Consider the following 21,020-nt stretch of genomic DNA (forward strand, 5'->3'; position numbering starts at 1 on the left):
TAGAATCAGAAGATGCTGAATTCTTGTAGGTTGAGTTAAGAAACTTCAAGGGTAAAAGGGCCCTGATGGCAGTTATATACAGGCCTCTAAACAGGAGCTGGTGTTTGGACCACAGTTTGCAAAGGGAAATAGAAAATGCGTTTCAAAAGGTCAATGTTATGATAGTTATGAGAGACTTCAATGTGCAGGTTGATTGAGAAAATCAGGATAGTAATGGATCTCAAGGGAGTGAGCTTGTTGAATGCCTGCAAGATGGCATTTTAGAGCCATTTGTCATTAAGCCTACTAGGGGATCAACTATTCTGAATTGGGTGTTATGTAATGAAGCAGAGGCAATTAGGGAGTTTAAGGTAAAAGAACCCTTAGGAGACAATAATCACAATATGATTGATTTCAGCATGAAATTTGATAGGTAGAAAGTAAAGTCTGTCATGGCAGTAGTTCAGTAGAGTCAAGGAAATTACAGTGGTATAAGATCGGAGTTGGCCAAAGTAAATTGGAAGGAGATGCTGGCAGAGAGCAGTGGTGTGACTTTCTGGAAAAAATGAGAAAGGTACGGGATGGATGTATTACAAGAATAAAGAAATACTCAAATGCAAAATAGTACAACCATGACAGACAAGGGAAGTCAAAGCTAATATAAAAGCAAAAGAGAGGGCATACAATAAAACAAAAAATAGCAGGAAGATAGGGGATTGGGAAGTTTTAAAAAACCTACAGAGAGCAGCTAAAAGACTCATTAGAAGGGAAAAGATGAAATATGAAAGCAAGTTAAAAAAAAATGGATAGTAAAAGCTTTTTCAAGTATGTAAAAAATAAAAGAGAGGCAAGTGGATATAGGGTGACTTGAAAATGAGGCTGAAGAAATAATAACGGGTGACAAGGAGAGGGCAGCTGAACCGAATGCGTATTTTGCATCAGTCTTCACTGTGGAAGACACCAGCAGTGTGTCAGATGTTAAAGGGTGTGAGGGAAGAGAAGTGAATCCAGTTACTATTACAAGGGAGAAGATGCTCAAATGACAGAGTACTCAATGGGCCAAATGGCCTAATTCTGCTCCTCTGTCTTATGGTCTTAAAAAGGACCTGGTGAAGACCATGTCGCTGCCTGCTACAGAGAGGCAACAGAATCATTGCGTGAAGGCGCTATGCAAGTTGCTGTCTTAGTAACTTTTGTTGTGGTTGCTGTAGGACATTGGTAACGTGGAATGCTGCAATCTGGTTCACTGGTTTCACTCAGTGGAAGTCAATCTGGGTTACGTTCATATACAGACTGCTGTGGGCTTGCTCTTGCTGACAACGTTCATGAACTCAGAGACATGGTCTTTTTTTTGTGTGACAGTATGTTTACTGCGATCTTATATGTACTATATGTGCCTTGTGCTGTGTATGTCTGTTGGTATTGTGTTTTGCACCTTGGCCCCAGAGAAACACTGTTTTGTTTGGCTGTATTCATGGATATTCATGAGTGGTTGAATGATAATTGAACTTGAACATGAGCATGTACTTATGGAAGATAAATTATTCTGAATAAATCTTCTGGAATGTTTTGAAGATGTAACTAATGGAATGGACACAAGAGAATGTAATGTATTTGGACTTCCAGAATGTTTCCAATAAGGCCCTACATTAGAAGTTAATGTGGAAAATTAAAGATCATGGGATGGGATGAAAGGGAAGAGCTGCAGAAATCAGTGCCTGGACCACAATTACTCACAGTAGTATCAACATATATCAGTGATCTGGATAAGGAACTAAATGTATCATTTCCAGTTTTGCAAAACTGGTTGCAGGGTGATGGGATGATATTTGAGGGTGATTAGAGTATAAAGAAGCTCTAATGTGTGACAGGTAAGTTGGCAGATACAGTATAAAGTCACCAAGTGTGTGGTAATTCACTTTGATTATGAAAAGACAAAAGATTATTATCTGAATAATGATAGACTGGGATAGGAGGGGATACAGCAAGGCCAAGGTGTTCGTAAGCATCAGTCATTAAAAGCAATGACAAAGCAGCCAAAAAGGCAAATGATACATTGCAAATAGGCTTTGAAGAGACCTCAAGTAGAGTTAGTGCCTTCCTTATCATGGAGAGAGCACAAGCAATGATTAATTTCAGGAGTTTGGAACTGATAAAATAAAAAGTAATTGATTTGATTAGGCCCATATTTAAGACATAAGAACCATCTGGCCCATTGAGTCTGTTTCGCCACTCAATTATGGCTGATCCTTTTTTTTTCTCCTCAACCTCAGATCCCGGCCTTCTCCCCATAACCTTTGATGCCATGTCCAATCAAGAAACTATCAATCTCTGTCTTAAATACAATGACCTGGCCTCCACAGCTGCATGTGGCAACAAGTTCCACAAATTCATCACCCTATGGCTAAAGAAATTTCTCTGCATCTCTATTCTGAAAGGGCACCCCTCTATCCTGAGGCGGTGCCCTCTTTATAAAGCCTCAGCATCACATCCTTACTCTTGTATTCTAGACCTCTTGAAATGAATGCTAACATGGCATTCGCCTTCCTCACCACAAACTCAACCTGCAAGTTAACCCTTAGGGTGTTCTACACAAGGACTCCCAAGTCCCTTTGTATCTCAGATTTTTGGATCTTCTCCCCATTTAGAAAATAGTCGCACATTTATTTCTACTACTAAAGTGCATGACCATGCAATTTCCAACATTGTATTTCATTTGCCACTTTCTTGCCCATTCTCCAAATCTCTCAAAGTCCTTGTGCAGCCTTCCTGTTTCAACAACACTACCTGTCCTCCACCAATCTTCGTATCATCTGAAAACTTGGTAACAAAGTCATCTATCCCATCATCATCTATTCCTGGAAATATAGAGGAATGAAAGGAGCCTTCAGAGAAACCTATATAATCGGGACAGATTATAGATGTAGGGAAGATGATCCTGGTGACTGGAAAATAGTACATCAGGAGATACAACTTCAGGATATTGGTTCTGCCGTTAAAAAAAAGGTTAAGAGAAAATTCCTCACTTGAAGAGTGGTGAATCTGTGCGAGTCTCCACTACAAAAGATACTGGAAGTCAAGTCGTTAAAAATGTTCAAAAGGAAGCAGTTAAGTTTCTTAGTACTGCAGGGGAGAAGGGAAGTGGAGAGAAAGCTGAACAGGGTACTGAAGTGGATGATCAGCCATGAGTCTACTGAAAGATGGAACTATTCTATAGAGCTCAATTGTGCACTGTTCCTATTTTCTATGACTATGTTTTAATGAAAAGATACATCCACTCTATGAATAACTTCCCTTAAAGGGCAAGGGGCAATGAAGAACAAAACAGAGACGAATAGTAGGGGATAGTTGGAGTGGGTGTTGAGTGAGAAATAAACCCATAGAAGAAGAGACCTACAGGGAATTTGGGATGAAAATAATTCTCTGACTCATACCCTATACTTCTGCTGCAATCTCTGACTCACACCCTACACTTCTGCTAAAATAACTTTTGATGTATTTTTCCCATTCCCTATATCAAGTGTACTTACTAACTCTTTAAATGATTTCTTCTCCAGAATTATAGACAATGAGCTGGAAAGATGTTAGTCAAGTTAATTTCACAACAGACCCTCTTCAGCCAGCAAAAACAGAAGATGTTCATTAGTTGGTCCGGTCTCAAATCCCATGCGTAAGAGGTAAGCATACAGTGTACTAGATTATTTTTAATATGGTGAAGGACGTCTTGTCTTGCTCTGAAGATTCCTTTTTCAAGTTGTGCTTTTCATCTTGCATATCCAAAACTATATTGACAGTATTCCTGGTTTTGCTAGTATTAGTTACCTCAGATTTTTTGCCAAATATCCTAAAATTGAAGAGAATCTCATTCCTCCCTTTGGACAGGAAGTCAGATCATAAAAGGAATAATTTGAATTTATTTCATATTTCTTTGCAATAACAGTCACTTCTTTTAAAAATCACATTCTGGCTTTATATTAGCATCAGCATCAAATGGGAGTGGAAAGTACTGTAGCTGCAAGAGCAAATATGAAAGCAGTGTAAAATTATTCTTGTGAAGGCTATATGGGTATCACAGTTACGATAAAAATAGCAGTAATTTTCTATTAGCTTTAGATATGAAGTAAAATCAAATGCAAAATTGTGGCTGATGTGTTAACCTTTGCTCTATCATATTACTTACACATTATTCTGATTAGAAAGGCATTATGTTTTCATTTTAACTTTCCAGTTTGAAACAAACTGAATATTTATTAAAGTTTAAGCCCAAATATCAGCCAAAAGGTTAATCTTGATTTGTAGAAGTGCAATTGCATTTATTTCAGTGGCAAGCTTAGATTACAGGACCAATAATGGATCCACAGGCTTCTAACATTCTAAATAAAGCAAAATGTTCCCTGGGTCAGCCAACTGGAGGGAACCTAAAACAATCTCACACAAATATATCAGAGAACCTCCTGTACTCAAGGCATTAGCCAGGGATTTTATTTCATTATAAGAACTATATATAGCAACAGTTCCAAACCACACATCTCTATTATATGATAAACAGCATGCCAGTACTAAATATCCCATTTTAAAATACCCAAAGAAACACATTCATGTTAACAACTATCATTGCAATGTACCTATTTTAGAATGATTATTGACTGTTAAATCTTCGAGTCCAATTTGCTTCCAGAAGCAGTCATCCCAGCCCGTTTGTGCAGAGTAAGTCCATTTACAAACCAAGGTACAGAGAGATCTAGAAAATAAGGTAAAGGAAGCAGAATTAAGGTATTTTCCACTGAGTCATTATCATAAACAATTTTGATAAATGATTTACAAATTTACAAGTGACAGAAAATGGTGGAAAAACTCATCGAAGTCAGGCTGCATAAAGACAGACCAGTATTTTTTATGTTTATTTGTGACAAACCAAATCACTTATGATTATCGGGGGGGGAAAAACTGCAAATCAAACCTAAAACATATGAGGAGCACAATACCTTGTAACAGCCTCCATTTACCTCACAGGGTAGACAACTTCATTTTGAAAGAATTTTGAGGCTGCTGCTTGTTGATGAAAAAAATCAGCTCAAACAGCTTCTTTTTTTTCAGTTCCCCTCTGCCTTCAAGTGTGACTGCTAATGTGTTCCAATATACCTGTTGTCTCTCTCTCTTCCCATTAAAAAGAATTGCAAATGCTATTGCACATTAGAGAGCTCCAAGGTGTGAGTAATCTACAGTGACAACAACAGCATATAAGTCAGGATACTCAAGTATGATAGGGTAGGGTACCAAGCATGGGAATTGTGGAAGAGTTAGTGATTTAAAGGGTTGACATGGTTAAAGATGACATAAGATTAAAATGTAAGAATATATGCTACTTGTTTCTATATTTCTAAGTTTGACCAGGATCCTCTCAACCATCTTCCCATTTTCTTGATGTTCGGTTAATAAAGTCCAGGGTATCCTTCTGTATAAAATTAGCATCCTACATATTTAGCTGAATGTAATTCAGAGAGAATAAGCATGTTAGAAAGTCTAACTTTTGTTATTCAGCCCTGCACTGAACTGAGGCTGAGAATGTAGCCTGCTCCAGGCTCTGTGATGTCTACTCAGCTCTGCACTGAACTGAGGCCGAGGCTGTAGCCTGCTCCACGCTCTGTGATGTCTACTCGCTCTGCACCAAACTGAGGCTAAGGCTGTGGCCTGCTCCAGCTGTGGCAGGCTTTGTGTCTAAGGACTCACATTTGTTCTGAATGTCATTTGTTTACTTTTATTGTCTGGATGATTTGTTTTTTTCTCTCCTACACACTGGGTATTTGACAATCTTCTTTTTTTATTGGTTCTTTTGGCTTTCTTTGTTTTGTGGCTGTCTGTAAGGAGACGAATCTCAAGATTGAATAATGTATACATACTATGATAATAAATGTACTTTGAACTTTGAAATAGGGTAGAAAATCAGCTAACATTGTTAAATTAAATCTATGAATCAAAGTACACTAGGCCTAATTATTAAGAACTGGGCATCCAAAACTAGAATGAGAATCAAGACTGAATATTTCTTTGTACTCATATAAAATCCAATGATAAAATATTTATCTTAAATAAATGAGGAAAAGCCTGGAGATACTATATTTAGTCAATATCACCCACTATGGGATGTGATAATATTGTCTTCTTCACTGGCAGTGAAATTCAAACTTTGTTCTAGTATTTCCTTATACTCTCGAATTTTATCCATGTCAAAATCTATTGCTGATTGTTGAATTAACATCATTTACCATTATGACATAGCAAGTTACTTGAATACATCACCATTGGATAACATTATTTCCTCTGCAACTATCAGATTATGATGTTCGTTGGTATCTTTCAGGTATTTTACTTACATAAATAAGAAGACAAGCACAGTGGGACAACTTCAAAGGTAAAGGCTGACTCCATAATAGCAGAAAAATTAATGCTGCATTTGTTGTTGAAATGTGTGACGTAACATTGACAGGGATGACATCAAACGATGTCATTCACAGGACCAATATATCATTAAGAAGATTAAAGAGAAATGGTTTTCACTTTAAGAGCAAATGGCTGTTTCTCCAGTTTTCTACTGATCTCTAAAGAGAAAACTACTCCTTTACGGCTCTATACAAATCAAGGAATGGGATTGTACATTAACTTTGGCTGTTTTTGCCAACTCTTCCACTTGCTGATCATTTACCTTATCTAACTAGAGAGCATTTCTCTCTATAATTCTGGATGCTTTAAATAGCCGATCCAATTCATTTCTGATACAATGTTGGGCTTGTGCAGCAATTCTTCAACCGTCAAATCAGGATTGCAGACTTTGTTTCAGCATTCCTAATGTGTGTATCTCCAAAAGTGTTTTGCCTGTTAAGGATTCTCTGCTGGTATCAATAACCCTCACATCTTGGAATCCAGCCATTTCATTCGCCTGCTCCCTAAAATTGTAGCAACGAAGTGAAGGCTATAAAAATGAAGGGGCTGTAGACACTGCTAAGATATCACATACAGTATTCACCTTTATTATTTCATTCTGTTTGGTCTGCCACAGTTTGGACAAATGCCTGAGAGTTGTTCGATAGTAACATGAGTGTGAGGTCCTGCACTCTAGGGAAGCCTTGCCATCTGGTGCTGCATTCTCCTTTTCACTGGAGATTGAACATTTGACACTCTAAATATTGCAGTCATACTGTCAATAAACTGATAAACACTTCTTATAAATACCCAGGAACTGAAAGTTTAGTTCCACAACAATTCATTGTTCTTAAAGGAAAATTAAAGCTGAACTATATTAGCTGAAAATCTCAGTTATTGACTGAATTCTCTTTCTGCAGATGTTGCCTGACTTGTTGAGATTATACAGCAGTTTCTCTATGTAAGACCCTCACCATCTTGGTATTTTTTAATATGTCTTCGCTACCTGCTAAGTTGTGTGGTGTGGGCAATCATGGTCATTCCATAACCATGATAATTCTTGCCAAATTTTCCTATAGAAGTGATTTGCCATTGCCTTTTTCTGGGCAGTGTCATTATCAATTCTCTTCAGGGATGGTCTGCCTGGCATCAGTGGTCACATAATCAGGAATTATGATAAGCACTAGCTACTCATACGATCATCCACCACCTGCACCCATTGCTTCATATGACCCTGATCAGGGTGGCTAAGCAGGTGCTATGCCTTGTCCAAGGGTGGCCTGCAGACTAGTGGAGGGAAGCAGCACCTTACACCGCCTTTGGTAGGGACGTATCTCCACCCCACCACCCAGCCTTTTAATATAGCAATCTGATTCTGTGACAAATCTATTTAAATACAATAACAGCCAGGCCAAGATTTGGAGCTATAAATTGCTGATGCAGGGGGTTCAAAACAAAATCAGAAAACTCTCAAAGAATTCAGCAGGTCAGTCAGCATACACGAAATGAGAAACAGAGTTATCATGCCAATGATTCTCCTTCAGAATGTGATAAGCAAGAAGCATTGGGTTGGCCTATAGAAAATGATTTTTCAAAAATACAAATTAGCTAGAAAAAGAAACCAAGCTGTCAAGTGAACCTTTCTTCCCCGTTGCCAGAGCGACTAACAATCCTGATTAACAGTTTATAAACAAGAAAGGCAACAAGGGTAAGTAAGGAGGGCTTATACCTCTTTGCCTACAATATTACTATGAAGTTCATTCTGCCCCATCACCTCCTTGCTGGCAACCAGCAATTTCACCAATCTTATTTCCCACAGTGCATTTCCTCTCATGTAATTATCAATTCCTCTGAATCGATTGCTTAGCACCTAGTTGTACTAGGGCTAATTTACAGTGTCAAATAATGTAGCATCTTTTGGATGTGGGAGAAAACCAGAACACTTAGGGAAAACCCCATGCAGCCAGTAGGAGAACATGCAAGCACAATGCGGGGAATGTACCAGACTCACCACAGCTGTGAGATGGCATCACTAACTGCTGTAACACTTCCATTCTAAGTCACTCTGTCAAACTATACTACCTTTGCCTTTGTAAAGCAACCACCTCCCACTTTCCCATGTAGTGCATGTCATGCCTAAGGACAGGGACAGGACGTTTCCTAATGTAATGTCCCGACGTAAAAACAAAAATGACAGTCAAGTGGCATTGAGGATAAGGGTCAGCCATGAGGTACCAACAGAATCACTCCTACCTCTTTCCCTTATAGAACAATTTGCAAGGGGGATGGGACCCGGAGCGATAGAGCAGTGAAAGAAGTGCATGGAGTAAAGCCAGATCTAACATATAGAGAGGCTTTGAGGAAAGAGCAGCAAAATAAAGGGTATAAAAGTAGTAAGGTAGAAGGGCTAAAGTGTGTGTACTTCAATGCAAGAAGCATCAGGAACAAAGGTGATGAACTGAGAGCTTGGATGCATACATGGAATTATGATGTAGTGGCCATTACGGAGACTTGGCTGGCACCAGGGCAGGAATGGATTCTCAATATTCCTGGATTTCAGTGCTTTAAAAGGGATAGAGAGGGGGGGAAGGGGAGGAGGGGTGGCATTACTGGTCAGGGATACTATTACAGCTGCAGAAAGGGTGGGTAATGTAGCAGGATCCTCTTTTGAGTCAGTATGAGTGGAAGTCAGGAACAGGAAGGGGGCAGTTACTCTACTGGGTGTATTCTATAGGCCCCCTGGTAGCAGCAGAGATACCGAGGAGCAGATTGGGAGGCAAATTTTGGAAAGGTGCAAAAATAACAGGGTTGTTATCATGGGTGACTTTAACTTCCCTAATATTGATTGGCACTTGATTAGTTCCAAGGGTTTAGATGGGGCAGAATTTGTTAAGTGTGTCCAGGATGGATTCTTGTCACAGTATGTTGACAGGGCGACTAGGGGTTATGTCATACTAGATCTAGTATTAGGTAACGAACCGGGTCAGGTCACAGATCTGTCAGTGGGTGAGCATCTGGGGGACAGTGATCACCGCTCCCTGACCTTTAGCATTATCATGGAAAAGGATAGAATCAGAGAGGACAGGAAAATTTTTAATTGGGGAAGGGCAAATTATGAGGCTATAAGGCTAGAACTTGCGGGTGTGAATTGGGATGATGTCTTTGCAGGGAAATGTACTATGGACATGTGGTCGATGTTTAGGGATATCTTGCAGGATGTTAGGGATAAATTTGTCCCGGTGAGGAAGATAAAGAATGGTAGGGTGAGGGACCCATGGGTGACAAGTGAGGTGGAAAATCTAGTCAGGTGGAAGATGGCAGCATACATGAGGTTTAGGAAGCAAGGATCAGATGGGTCTATTGAGGAATATAGGGTAGCAAGAAAGGAGCTTAAGAAGGGGCTGAGAAGAGCAAGAAGGGGGCATGAGAAGGCCTTGGCGAGTAGGGTAAAGGAAAACCCCAAGGCACTCTTCGATTATGTGAAGAACAAAAGGATGACAGGAGTGAAGGTAGGACCGATTAGAGATAAAAGTAGGAAGATGTGCCTGGAGGCTGTGGAAGTGAGCAAGGTCCTCAATAAATACTTCTCTTTGGTATTCACCACTGAGAGGGAACTTGATGACGGTGAGGACAATATGAGTGAGGTTGATCTTCTGGAGCATGTTGATATTAAGGGAGAGGAGGTGTTGGAGTTGTTAAAATACATTAGGATGGATAAGTCCCCAGGGCCTGACAGAATATTCCCCAGTCTCCTCCACGAGGCATGGGAAGAGATTGCTGAGCCTCTGGTTAGGATCTTTATGTCCTCATTGTCCAAGGGAATGGTACCGGAGGATTGGAGAGAGGTGAAAGTTGTCCCCATGTTCAAAAAAGGTAGTAGGGATAGTCCAGGTAATTACAGACCAGTGAGCCTTACGTCTGTGGTGGGAAAGCTGTTGGAAAAGATTCTTAGAGATAGGATCTATGGGCATTTAGAGAATCATGGTCTGATCAGGGACAGTCAGCATGGCTTTGTGAAGGGCAGATCGTGCCTAACAAGCCTGATAGAGTTCTTTGAGCAGGTGACCAGGCATATATATGAGGGTAGTGCAGTGGATGTGATCTACATGGATTTTAGTAAGGCATTTGACAAGGTTCCACACAGTAGGCTTATTCAGAAAGTCAGAAGGCATGAGATCCAGGGAAGTTTGGCAAGGTAGATTCAGAATTGGCTTGCCTGCAGAAGGCAGAGGGTCGTGGTGGAGGGAGTACATTCAGATTGGAGGGTTGTGACTAGTGGTGTCCCACAAGGATCTGTTCTGGGACCTCTACTTTTTGTGATTTTTATTAACGACCTGGATGTGGGGGTAGAAGAGTGGGTTGGCAAGTTTGCAGATGACACAAAGGTTGGTGTTGTTGTAGATAGTGTAGAGGATTGTTGAAGATTGCAGAGAGACATTGATAGGATGCAGAAGTGGGCTGAGAAGTGGCAGATGGAATTCAACCTGGAGAAGTGTGAGGTGGTACACTTTGGAAGGACAAACTCCAAGGCAGAGTACAAAGTAAATGGCAGGATACTTGGTAGTGTGGAGGAGCAGAGGGAGCTGGGGGTACATGTCCACAGATCCCTGAAAGTTGCCTCACAGGTAGATAGGGTTGTTAAGAAAGCTTATGGGGTGTTACTTTCATAAGTTGAGGGATAGAGTTTAAGAGACACGATGTAATGATACAGCTCTATAAAACTCTAGTTAGGCCACACTTGGAGTACTGTGTCCAGTTCTGGTCACCTCACTATAGGAAGGATGTGGAAGGATTGGAAAGGGTACAGAGGAGATTTACCAGGATGCTGTCTGGTTTAGAGAGTATGGATTATGATCAGAGATTAAGGGAACTAGGGCTTTACTCTTTGGAGAGAAGGAGGATGAGAGGAGACATGATAGAGGTGTACAAGATATTAAGAGGAATAGACAGAGTGGACAGCCAGCACCTCTTCCCCAGGGCACCACTGCTCAATACAAGAGGACATGGCTTTAAGGTAAGGGGAGGGAAGTTCAAGGGGGATATTAGAGGAAGGTTTTTCACTCAGAGAGTGGTTGGTACATGGAATGCACTGCCTGAGTCAGTGGTGGAGGCAGATACGCTATTGAAGTTTAAGAGACTACTAGACAGGTATATGGAGGAATTTAAGGTGGGGGTGTTATATGGGAGGCAGGGATTGAGGGTCGGCACAACATTGTGGGCTGAAGGGCCTGTAATGTGCTGTACTGTTCTATGTTCTATGTAACAATACAGCACAGTACAGGCCCTTCAGCCCACAATGTTGTGTTGACCCTTAAACCCTGCCCCCCATATAACCCACCAACCTTAAATTCCTCCATATACCTGTCTAGTAGTCTCTTAAACTTCACTAGCGTATCTGCCTCCACCACTGACTCAGGCAGTGCATTCCACACATCAACCACTCTCTGAGTAAAAAACCTTCCTCTAATATCCCCCTTGAACTTTCCACCCCTTACCTTAAAGCCATGTCCTCTTGTATTGAGCAGTGGTGCCCAGGGGAAGAGGCACTGGCTGTCCACTCTATCTATTCCTCTTGTTCTTAAAAAGGGAGAAAGACTGACTAACAAGAGGTCAGTCATTTAAACAGCAATTATTTTATGTTAGGTGGATGGAATGCACTGCCAGTGACAGAGGTAGAGGCAGATACAATAGGGTCTTTTAAGAGACTCTTAGATAGGTACCTGGAACTTAGAAAAATAGAGGGCTATGCGGTAGGGAAATTCTAGGCAGTTTCTGCAGTAGGTTACATGGTTGGCACAACAGTGTGGGCCAAAGGGCCTGTAATGTGCTGTAAATTTCTACGTTCTATATTCTATTTTGTCAACCATCATCAATATATATGATATTAGCCAGTAACTTAACCTCTATGCACAGTGGTTAAGCTACTGGGTTTACACGCATAGTACTGATTAGTGACTTGGTTTCAGATCTCAACATGGGAGCTGGTAATTTAAGATCATGTAAATTAAAAAAATCTGGAATTGAAAAAAATAACAGCCAATATCAGTAGAAGAAGTAACTATGATGCATAGAACAGTACACAGCATTCATAAGAAAATAATTAAAGTCCCACGAGCAGTTCTGGTCACTAACCTACTGGAAGGATATGATAATGAGAGTTAAGAAAAATTTTACGAGCATGACGCCAGGTCTGGAAAATTGTAGTTGTAAAGAGAAACTGATGATGTTTTCTCTGGAATAGAGGGACTGAAGGAAGATTTAATGTATCCTCATCCAATTCAGGCTAGGATCCCACATGACTTGTTACCTGTCTTATTTAACTGCCCTGCTACCCTCAAAAGTTTGTGAACAGGTACTGTGAGTATGGTTCTCCACGTTCTTATTTTGTATTCTCTTATCCTTTGTCATCTCTCAAAATGTATTTTCTCACAGTTCTCCAGATTTAGCACTTTGTGTCCATCTAGTCAGTTTATTTATATGTACTTGTATAACCAAGACCATTCTACCTCATTTAGTCTCAACAAGCTTCATAATTCTGGCCCTCACATTTAAGACTGGATCAGTTAAATCTAACACAAGAAGGTATGTGGAAACTCCCTTCAACTATTAGTGGGGTCTGGAATTAAGTTCCTCAAGTTAGTCTCACTAGAGTTGAAAATTAGCTGGATAAGAACTTGAAGGGCATTGTGTTATTGATTTTTGGCAAACAAAAACACTAGAAGCCAGGCAGTTTACGATTCTACAGTGCTATGATATCGCTAAAATGCACAGAACCATTAAGCTCATATCAGCATTCTGACTCAGTAAATACCCTTATTGGTAACCATTTGAAATTCATATTCTATTCTAGCAACTCAATACGGAAAGGCAGTTCTAGTTACTGCTAGGCCAAGATGGATTGTGGGACTATCGTGTGGATAGTGTTATGACCCCAGCCCCCTCCTTTGTGAGAATCGCAAGAGCCCTAGTCAAGGGGGGGTCAAATAACGCAAAAGGGGGAGAGACGTGCTGAATAGACACAGGAAAATGGGAGAGAGAGGGAGACGTGCGGAAGACCACGTTCCCCCGGGAAGCAGAATAAAGTGACTCTGACTATTGTCTCATGAAGACGACGTGTAAAGCCCTCGGACAACGTGGGCTGGTTGAGAGAGAGATTGACACCGGCGATCCCGTGAGGAAGATAAAAGGTGGGCTGCCGAGGAGGGGCCACAGACGCACCAGAAGACACGCTAGAATTCCTGCAACAGCGTTTTGATAGCGACAGCCGGTGGTGGGGTTCGTGTGCGTCTTTTCCTTGCCTGGGATTGGCGACCTCACCACGGAAGAACGGCCTAGCTACAGGGGAGGCCACAGATGAGAGTCCATTCCCCCAACGAGACTTCCGACGAACTCCTACAGGTTGGAAAACCTGTCGGGTAAATGTTTCATTCAATCTCTCTCTTTCTAACAAAAGTGCACCAACGCGACACCACAACGACGGCAGCTGGTGGAACTGCAGTGACCGCAAAAGACTTTTAGATATCCAGCAAACAATATATATCTACATTACCCCTAGACAATGATAGAGCTTATTTCTGATTGATTATTACTATACCTGTGCTTTAGATTGAGTTGTGACGACGTATATGATCTGAATGTTTTGTATTAACCATAAGTTTGTGCCCCTTTATAAATAAAAACGTTTGAAAATAGTAGCATCAGGCTTCAGCGGACCTATCTATCTTTGCTGATAAGTCACCCGGTTACTGGGGAACGTAACTAGTGGGTTGCTCGTCCCGGATTTGAAACCAAAGGGGAGGGTCAGTGAATCGGGCTGTAAGTCCAAACTTAAATCTGGTTACGCAGGTAGCCAGACAGGAAACCAGCAAAGATGGATGTGGGTGAATTTATGAGAAACCCGACTGTAGAGGCGCTAGGGACGGCTACCAAATCAGACTTGGTAAATCTGGCAAAGGGGTTAGGCCTTGCAGAGGTGAGGTCATCAATGAAAAAGCAGGAAGTGCGAGGGGTCATAACAATAGTTAGAGGCTTTTTCCAAGGGCTGAAGTGATTGCCACAAGAGGACACAGGTTTATGGTGCTGGGGAGTAGAAACAGAGGAGATGTCAGGGGTAAGTTTTTTATGCAGAGAGTGGTGAGCACGTGGAATGGGCTGCCAGCAATGTTGGCGGAGGCGGATACGATAGGGTCTCTAAAGAGACTTTTGGATAGGTACATGGAGCTTAGAGAAATAGAGGGCTATGGGTAAGCCTAGTAATTTTTAAGGTAGGGACATGTTCAGCACAACTTTGTGGGCCGAAGGGCTGTATTGTGCTGTAGGTTTTCTATGTTTTCTATGTTTCTATGAAATCCTATTCTAATTCTTGGGGACTTGATCTCTTGCATGGCTAGCTCAGCCATCTTTGGATTGCAACAACATTACAGTGAATCATTCCATGCAACCTGATGAAGTTGAGCAGCCACATTATCCCGAATGCAGGAATCATGTCTTGCAAGGGCCCAAAGGAAAACATGTTCTTTGCACCCAATTTGTGGTTGCAGGGTCAGAAAAGAATACACAGAATAAGGCCATAAAGGCAAACATAAAAAGATAAGTATTTTAATTTGAGAAGGGAAGTGTGGGAAATGAATGGGAAGCATGGGAAGAAAAGAAGATAGACTTAGAAATGGATCACATTTATAGTCACAGAATTACACAGCATGGAAGTAGGCCTTTTGTCCATTCTGACCAAAGGACCTTCTTGAGGGAGTCCCATTTTCTTGCATTTGACCCATATCCTTCCAAATCCTTCCAGTCTATGCATCTATCCAAATGCCTTTTAGACATTGTAATTGTACCCACCTCTACCATTTCCTCCGGCATATACAAATACTATATGGAATGAGCACAGTTTGTGTGAAAAACCTGCCCTTCAGATACCCATTAAATTTGTCCTATCACTTAAACCTATGGCCACTAGTGTTATACTCCTCTAGGGCCTGGGTTATGAGGAGAGTCTAAAAGATAGAATAGAAAAACAGTGCATTACAAGTGGTAGAACACATCCAAATAGTTACAACTGCGTGTGATTACAGAGAAAATTGGAGTGTAAATGGAGGAAGGAGGAAAAAGTAGAATGAAAGTAAGAGAGAAATGTTGTTGCAGAATAAATCGTGAAATAGTAATTAGGTTTTAGTGTCATGGTTACAGAATCAGCAACACTTAGCATAAGTCAGATACATATTTTGAATTGAAAACTTGTGTTATTTATTGATTTTTCATGCCAGCAAAAAAAAAAAATCAGACTACAGCTCTGGTAGTGATTGATAATTATCACATTCCAGCAAAATTTTTTACCACTCTCAGTTTTTCTATCACTGAGTTAGCAGCTCCCAAAATAAACTCATGAAGCACATTCAGTGGAATGCCAAATAATTGCTGTAATTTGTTTCCTAATTTTAGACACCGTCTGGTTGATATATGTTGCACCTGTATTGTAACATATTATTTCTTTTGATTGTATATTTCAGGCAAATCAAAGTATGTTTAAAAATTAGGTACAGAACAGTACATGTGGTTCTGATCTAATAAGCACAATCCCTTGCTAACAAATTTGTAGGGCAACTTTGTTTTCTTATAAGGTTGAGAAAATTATAGTTTATAATTTTTGCCTTACTATATGCTTCATTTGATAGTTGGCAAAACAACTTAATTAGCAAAATCTCCTGATCTTAAAAATTCATTCCATGTTAACTTTCCTTAACAATTCCAAGACTCACATATTTCCCAATTACTGGAAGATACCTCATGGTATCCTTTGGTTTCTAGCATTCTTTTGTATAATTTATTTACGGATTATAGGCAGAAGCAACAATGTAAACAATCATTGCCAATGAGTCATTGTTCGAGAGAAAGTATCCCAAAGGGATTCTTTGTTGGAGTTTTCAGACATAAAGCTGCTGATGAAGAAAGAATGCCAGAATAATATGTGCCACAATGAGGAATTTGCAAGTTGTGTTGTTCCCATACACTTCCTGCCTTTGTCCTTCTTGATGATAGAAATCGTATGTTTGGGAGATCCTATTAATGTAGATTGATGAGTAACTAGAAAGCATTTTTTACTTGGTACACACTGTAGCTATGGCACAATAGTAGTGGAAGAGACAAATGTTCATGATGTTCAGCTTCCTGAATCTTGTTGGAGTTGCACACATCCAATTAAGTGGACGGGCATTTTATTATGCTCTTGACTTGTATCTTATAGATGGTCAGACTCTGGGATGGCAGAAGAAAGTCATTCACTGATATCTAGTCTGTCCATTTTGACTCCCAGCCAAAACGTCCATTTGTTTGATTGCTAGACAGGGTATAGACATCATCAATATTAATGATGATGTTACTTTTGCCATGCTTCTCACAGATGGTGGTGTTATCTCTGGAATCGTCTCCCCGGAGAGTTGCGGAGGCTATATATTAAAAGGATAAAGATAAATTTTTGAAGGACTGAGAAACAGAGCTATGAGGAAACAGCACAGAAAAGGCCTGGGACAGATCAAACAAAATCACTTTGAAAAGTTGTTAAGGGAAATTGGGTGGCCTAATCCTGCTCCTGATAGGTGATAGGCTGAGTACTCTTTCTATTTTATTGTGTTCTGGTTGATTCCACACAGTTATCAACATCATCTGGTACCTCCCCACTTCTTCCTGAATGGTGGTAAGTTTATTTTGTCACTCTCTAAATTCTCAATTGGAAACAGAAAATAATTTCAATGCGTGTGTGGGGGGAGGGGAGAAGGAGTGGAGTGGTTGATTTGCTACTACTTAGTATTTTTTTGTCTGTATTTGACTGCAGATTTGCTTCCAGCAATTAACCTGCTGGAGGCAAACATGTAACATCAAACAGTCATAAACAGATGTTGTTTTATCATTGTTGACTAGCGTTAATGTAAACTGTACTAATCACACAGAATTTGCAACACAGGAAAAGAATATTCATCCCAACGAAGCTGCTCAGGTGATTAGACTCCATGTAAGCCAAACAATGCTTTTGATTGTTTTCCCTTATATATACAACTACTATTTCTGAAATATCTTGCTTTTTTTCTAATGACAATGCAAAAGGAAATACAACCCATCAGGTCCATGCCAGATCCCAGGGGAAAAAACAACAATTCTCCTTCACGTAATTTCCTTGGAATTTATTTGTTCTTATGTAATTCCATCAACACTTCAATCCTTCCAGCCACTAACACACTAAGTGATAACTTACTATAGCCAGCACATCTTTGGAATATGGGAAGAAATTCACATAATCACAGGGAGAATATGTAAACTCTATACAGACAACAAAAGGTCAGAATCAAACCCAGATCTCCAGAGTTTTGAAGCAGCAGCATTAACTACTGTGCCACCGACAATGTTATTCAAATCAGTAGTGAAGATCTACCACATTTACTTTTGGTCTTTCCTCTTCTACAGAAATGTGCTAAGTTGTCACCTGTTTAGTTCTGCTATCATGCATAAAAGATATGCATAATTTCTCTCACGCACAATATCTTTTTGATGTTGGTCTAACACAAGTTTAACAAAATTTCTCAGTTTTTGAATCCCAGGCCTGCACTTTGATGGCTTTATTAACTCGTTGCTACTTTTAAGGATTTGTGAATCTATATCCTTTTGCTCTTTTGCACAGAATAAGTGCTATCCTTATTTATCCTACTAAAATGGCAAACAACGTAATAACCAAATGTAAGCTGATTTATCATTGGAACATCATTTCTGAAGTTTTGCATATTACTTAGTATTAACTATATCATGCAATGAAGTTTGCAATTGTTAATGGAACTAAGTAACAGTGGATTTTGCAGTGATCTAGTGGGACACACTTTCACATATTCCACCAATAACCATTTGTTTAATAGCAATTTCTAATCCATTATTTAGCTGGCTGTGTTCTACATCCTGTATCCTTAGTCACAAGGCTACAAGTAACTTCTCATCAAGCCCAGTTGAAAGCCCAATAGATGTATATTGTATCTTGATTATGCCACCCATTGTAACAGAATTATCATAATAGGTGACTTTAAAACATTTTTGTAATTTTAGGTTCTGTTGTTGACCAGTCAACAAATCATTCAGAGTAATGTGGCTGTTTTGCATAGGAATGAGAAACAGTAGGAATGGATTTTTCAGTCTCTGAAGTATTAAATTCCACACAACTGTGCTTTATTAAAAAAAACTAACTAAACACAATACAATTTGTAATTAACTATAAACACCCAAAATTCTTTCTGCTTTCAAACAAGAAACAGTTTAAGCCTTTGAATCAACAAAAATATCTCAAATTATTTGATGAACAGGATGCATTGTAGACAGTTTGTTTAATTATTGACCATTTCAAATCCATCTGTCTGGAAATGCTAAAGGGAATACTGTCTTTTGGCTTCAAACCAAATACAGCTTTGTTTTCAAAGGATCTGTCACTATTCTCCATTAGGTAAGTAAAGAGCCATTTTATACAGTCTGGTCTCATGAATAATGAATGATCAATCCACTTTTCATTTCAACATTTTTGCCAATCATCTAAGTACTATTGTCCATATTTTAGTACTCATCTAACTTCTTAAGTAATGAAGGAAAGAAAGGTGACTGATGTGAACTGACACATAGTTGGCATTTTGATTAAGTTGGTAAAAATATTACCTATGGATAGATGTTTATTCATGCATTTCATTAATAATGGTACTTGAAGTTTTACTTTTTTGGATGGTACAAAATCCAAGAAAATAAAAAAAAATAAACTAGCATATGAACCAGCAAGGCTAATGTGCCATTCAATAAGAACTTTGTTGAAGATTCATATCAACTGCCCTGAAATCTGTAATGTCTTGACTTCATTCATATCAGAAGTTCAATTGATTTCAGTATTGAAAATATTCATCACCCACCAGGGTAGAAAATTGTAAAGATTCAAAACAATTTGAGTAAAAACTGGTGTCTTCCAATTCTTAAACAGCTAATTATTTAGTCTGAGTAAACAGTCTTGCAGCTTTTCAAGAAGGCTTTTTGTATTTCTAAATCTAAGAGACGATGACCCCAATGTTCCAATTTATTTTCAAAAAGATTGATCACTTAATATTGGTGTGCTACAGATTTGAATTTAAGTTGGACATTTTATATGATACATATGTACAATGTTTGAAATACATCTTATGGAAATGTTTGATGAACTTCAATAAAAAAATTACAAAATTACAAAAAAAAAGAACATTTAAACTTAGCAAACACGAGGAAATCTGCAGATGCTGGAAATTCAAACAACACACACAAAATGCTGGTGGAACACAGCAGGCCAGGCAGCATCTATAGGGAGAAGCGCTGTCGATGTTTCGGGCCGAGATCCTTTAGCAGGTCATTTTAAAGATCAAGGGTATGATGACCCTTAAATTTGAGAGCAGTGAATGATTATTATTGACCATTCACTGGCCATTAAGATCACAAGCTACTAACACCAAGGAGAAGTTGCTGCATTTTTTTCACAATGTAAAAAGTGCTATCTGTGACCAAATTAGGACAGGTGAGGGAAGATTGATAGGACAAGCAGAGGCTAGGAGCCTAACATGGTTACAGAGGAAAGTCAGTGGGCTGGAATATGTTGAATACCCAGAAATGTTTCGGACCCAGGTTTAACATATGGAAGAGGAATCATCACCAAAGAGGATGACCAAAACTTTATTTTCTTTTTAAGGTTGGGGGGGAGATTGGGTGGGTATAATCTTCACTAATGATCAATATTTGTAAGAAAATAGGGAATCTTCACCACTGAGAGACATCAAGGGATGTGGAATGGTGGACTGGGATGGGGCACCAACCAAAAAATTTGTGTTTGAAATATTAAGGATAATATGGAGCAGCCTGGCGATCTTCTCAATGTCAGCAAGACTAAAGAGCTGATTGCAGACTTCAGGAAGGGTAAGACGAGGGAACAAGAACCAAACCCCATAGAGGGATCAGAAAAAGAGAGTGAGCAATTTCAAGTACCTGGGTGTCAATATTTCTGAAGATCTAACCTGGTCCTAATGTATCGATGCAGATTTAAAGAAGGCAAGACAGCAGCTATATTTCATCAGGAGTCTAAAGGCATTTGGTTTGTCAACTAAAACACTGGTAAACCTCTACAGATATACCATGGAGAGCATTCTGGCAGGCTGCATCACTGTCTGGTATGGGGGTGGGGTACTACTGCACAGGACCAAAAGATGCTATAGCAAGCTGTAAAATTAGTCAGCTCCATCTTCTGTATTAGTCGCCATAGTACCCAAAACATCTGAAAGGAATGGTGCCTCAGAAAGGCAACGTCCATTCTTCAGGACCCCCACCAACTCTGCCATATGATTCTTAAATGGACATTGCACCCATGAACACTACCTATCTTTTTAAAAAAAATATATATCTGTTTTTGCACTTCTTAAAATCTATTCAATACACATATGTATATACCTATTGTTATTGGTTGATAGATATTATTTATTTTCTTTCTATATTATCATTGACTGCTGCCGCTAAGTTAACAAATTTCACGACACATGCTGGTGATAATAAACCTGAGTCTGATTCTGATTCTCTCGAGAGAGATTAGAGTA

At 39.5% G+C, this 21,020-nt stretch overlaps 1 protein-coding gene and 1 long non-coding RNA gene across 8 annotated transcripts in view; one reads left to right on the forward strand and one right to left on the reverse strand.

Moving 5' to 3' along the window:
- Window positions 1-21,020, reverse strand: part of fggy (FGGY carbohydrate kinase domain containing) — a 311,433-nt gene that overhangs the window by 192,918 nt on the left and 97,495 nt on the right. For all 6 annotated transcript variants that reach the window (XR_012101045.1, XM_073063082.1, XM_073063081.1 and 3 more), the window contains one exon: window positions 4,605-4,720. Coding sequence is in view for 5 of the 6 variants with exons in the window: in XM_073063082.1 (XP_072919183.1) it covers window positions 4,605-4,720 (116 nt within the window). In the remaining variant the exon portion in view is untranslated. The remainder of the gene's footprint in view (window positions 1-4,604; window positions 4,721-21,020) is intronic.
- LOC140737001 (uncharacterized) overlaps window positions 1-21,020 on the forward strand; it is a 63,161-nt gene that overhangs the window by 20,425 nt on the left and 21,716 nt on the right. Inside the window, exons 3-5 of one of the 2 annotated variants that reach the window (XR_012101047.1) lie at window positions 3,537-3,656; window positions 6,341-6,391; window positions 17,049-17,092. This is a non-coding gene — a long non-coding RNA (uncharacterized lncRNA). The remainder of the gene's footprint in view (window positions 1-3,536; window positions 3,657-6,340; window positions 6,392-17,048; window positions 17,093-21,020) is intronic. The other variant, XR_012101046.1, reaches the window with a different exon arrangement.

The sequence above is a fragment of the Hemitrygon akajei genome, chromosome 12, assembly GCF_048418815.1.
Source record: "Hemitrygon akajei chromosome 12, sHemAka1.3, whole genome shotgun sequence".
Lineage (NCBI taxonomy): Eukaryota > Metazoa > Chordata > Chondrichthyes > Myliobatiformes > Dasyatidae > Hemitrygon > Hemitrygon akajei.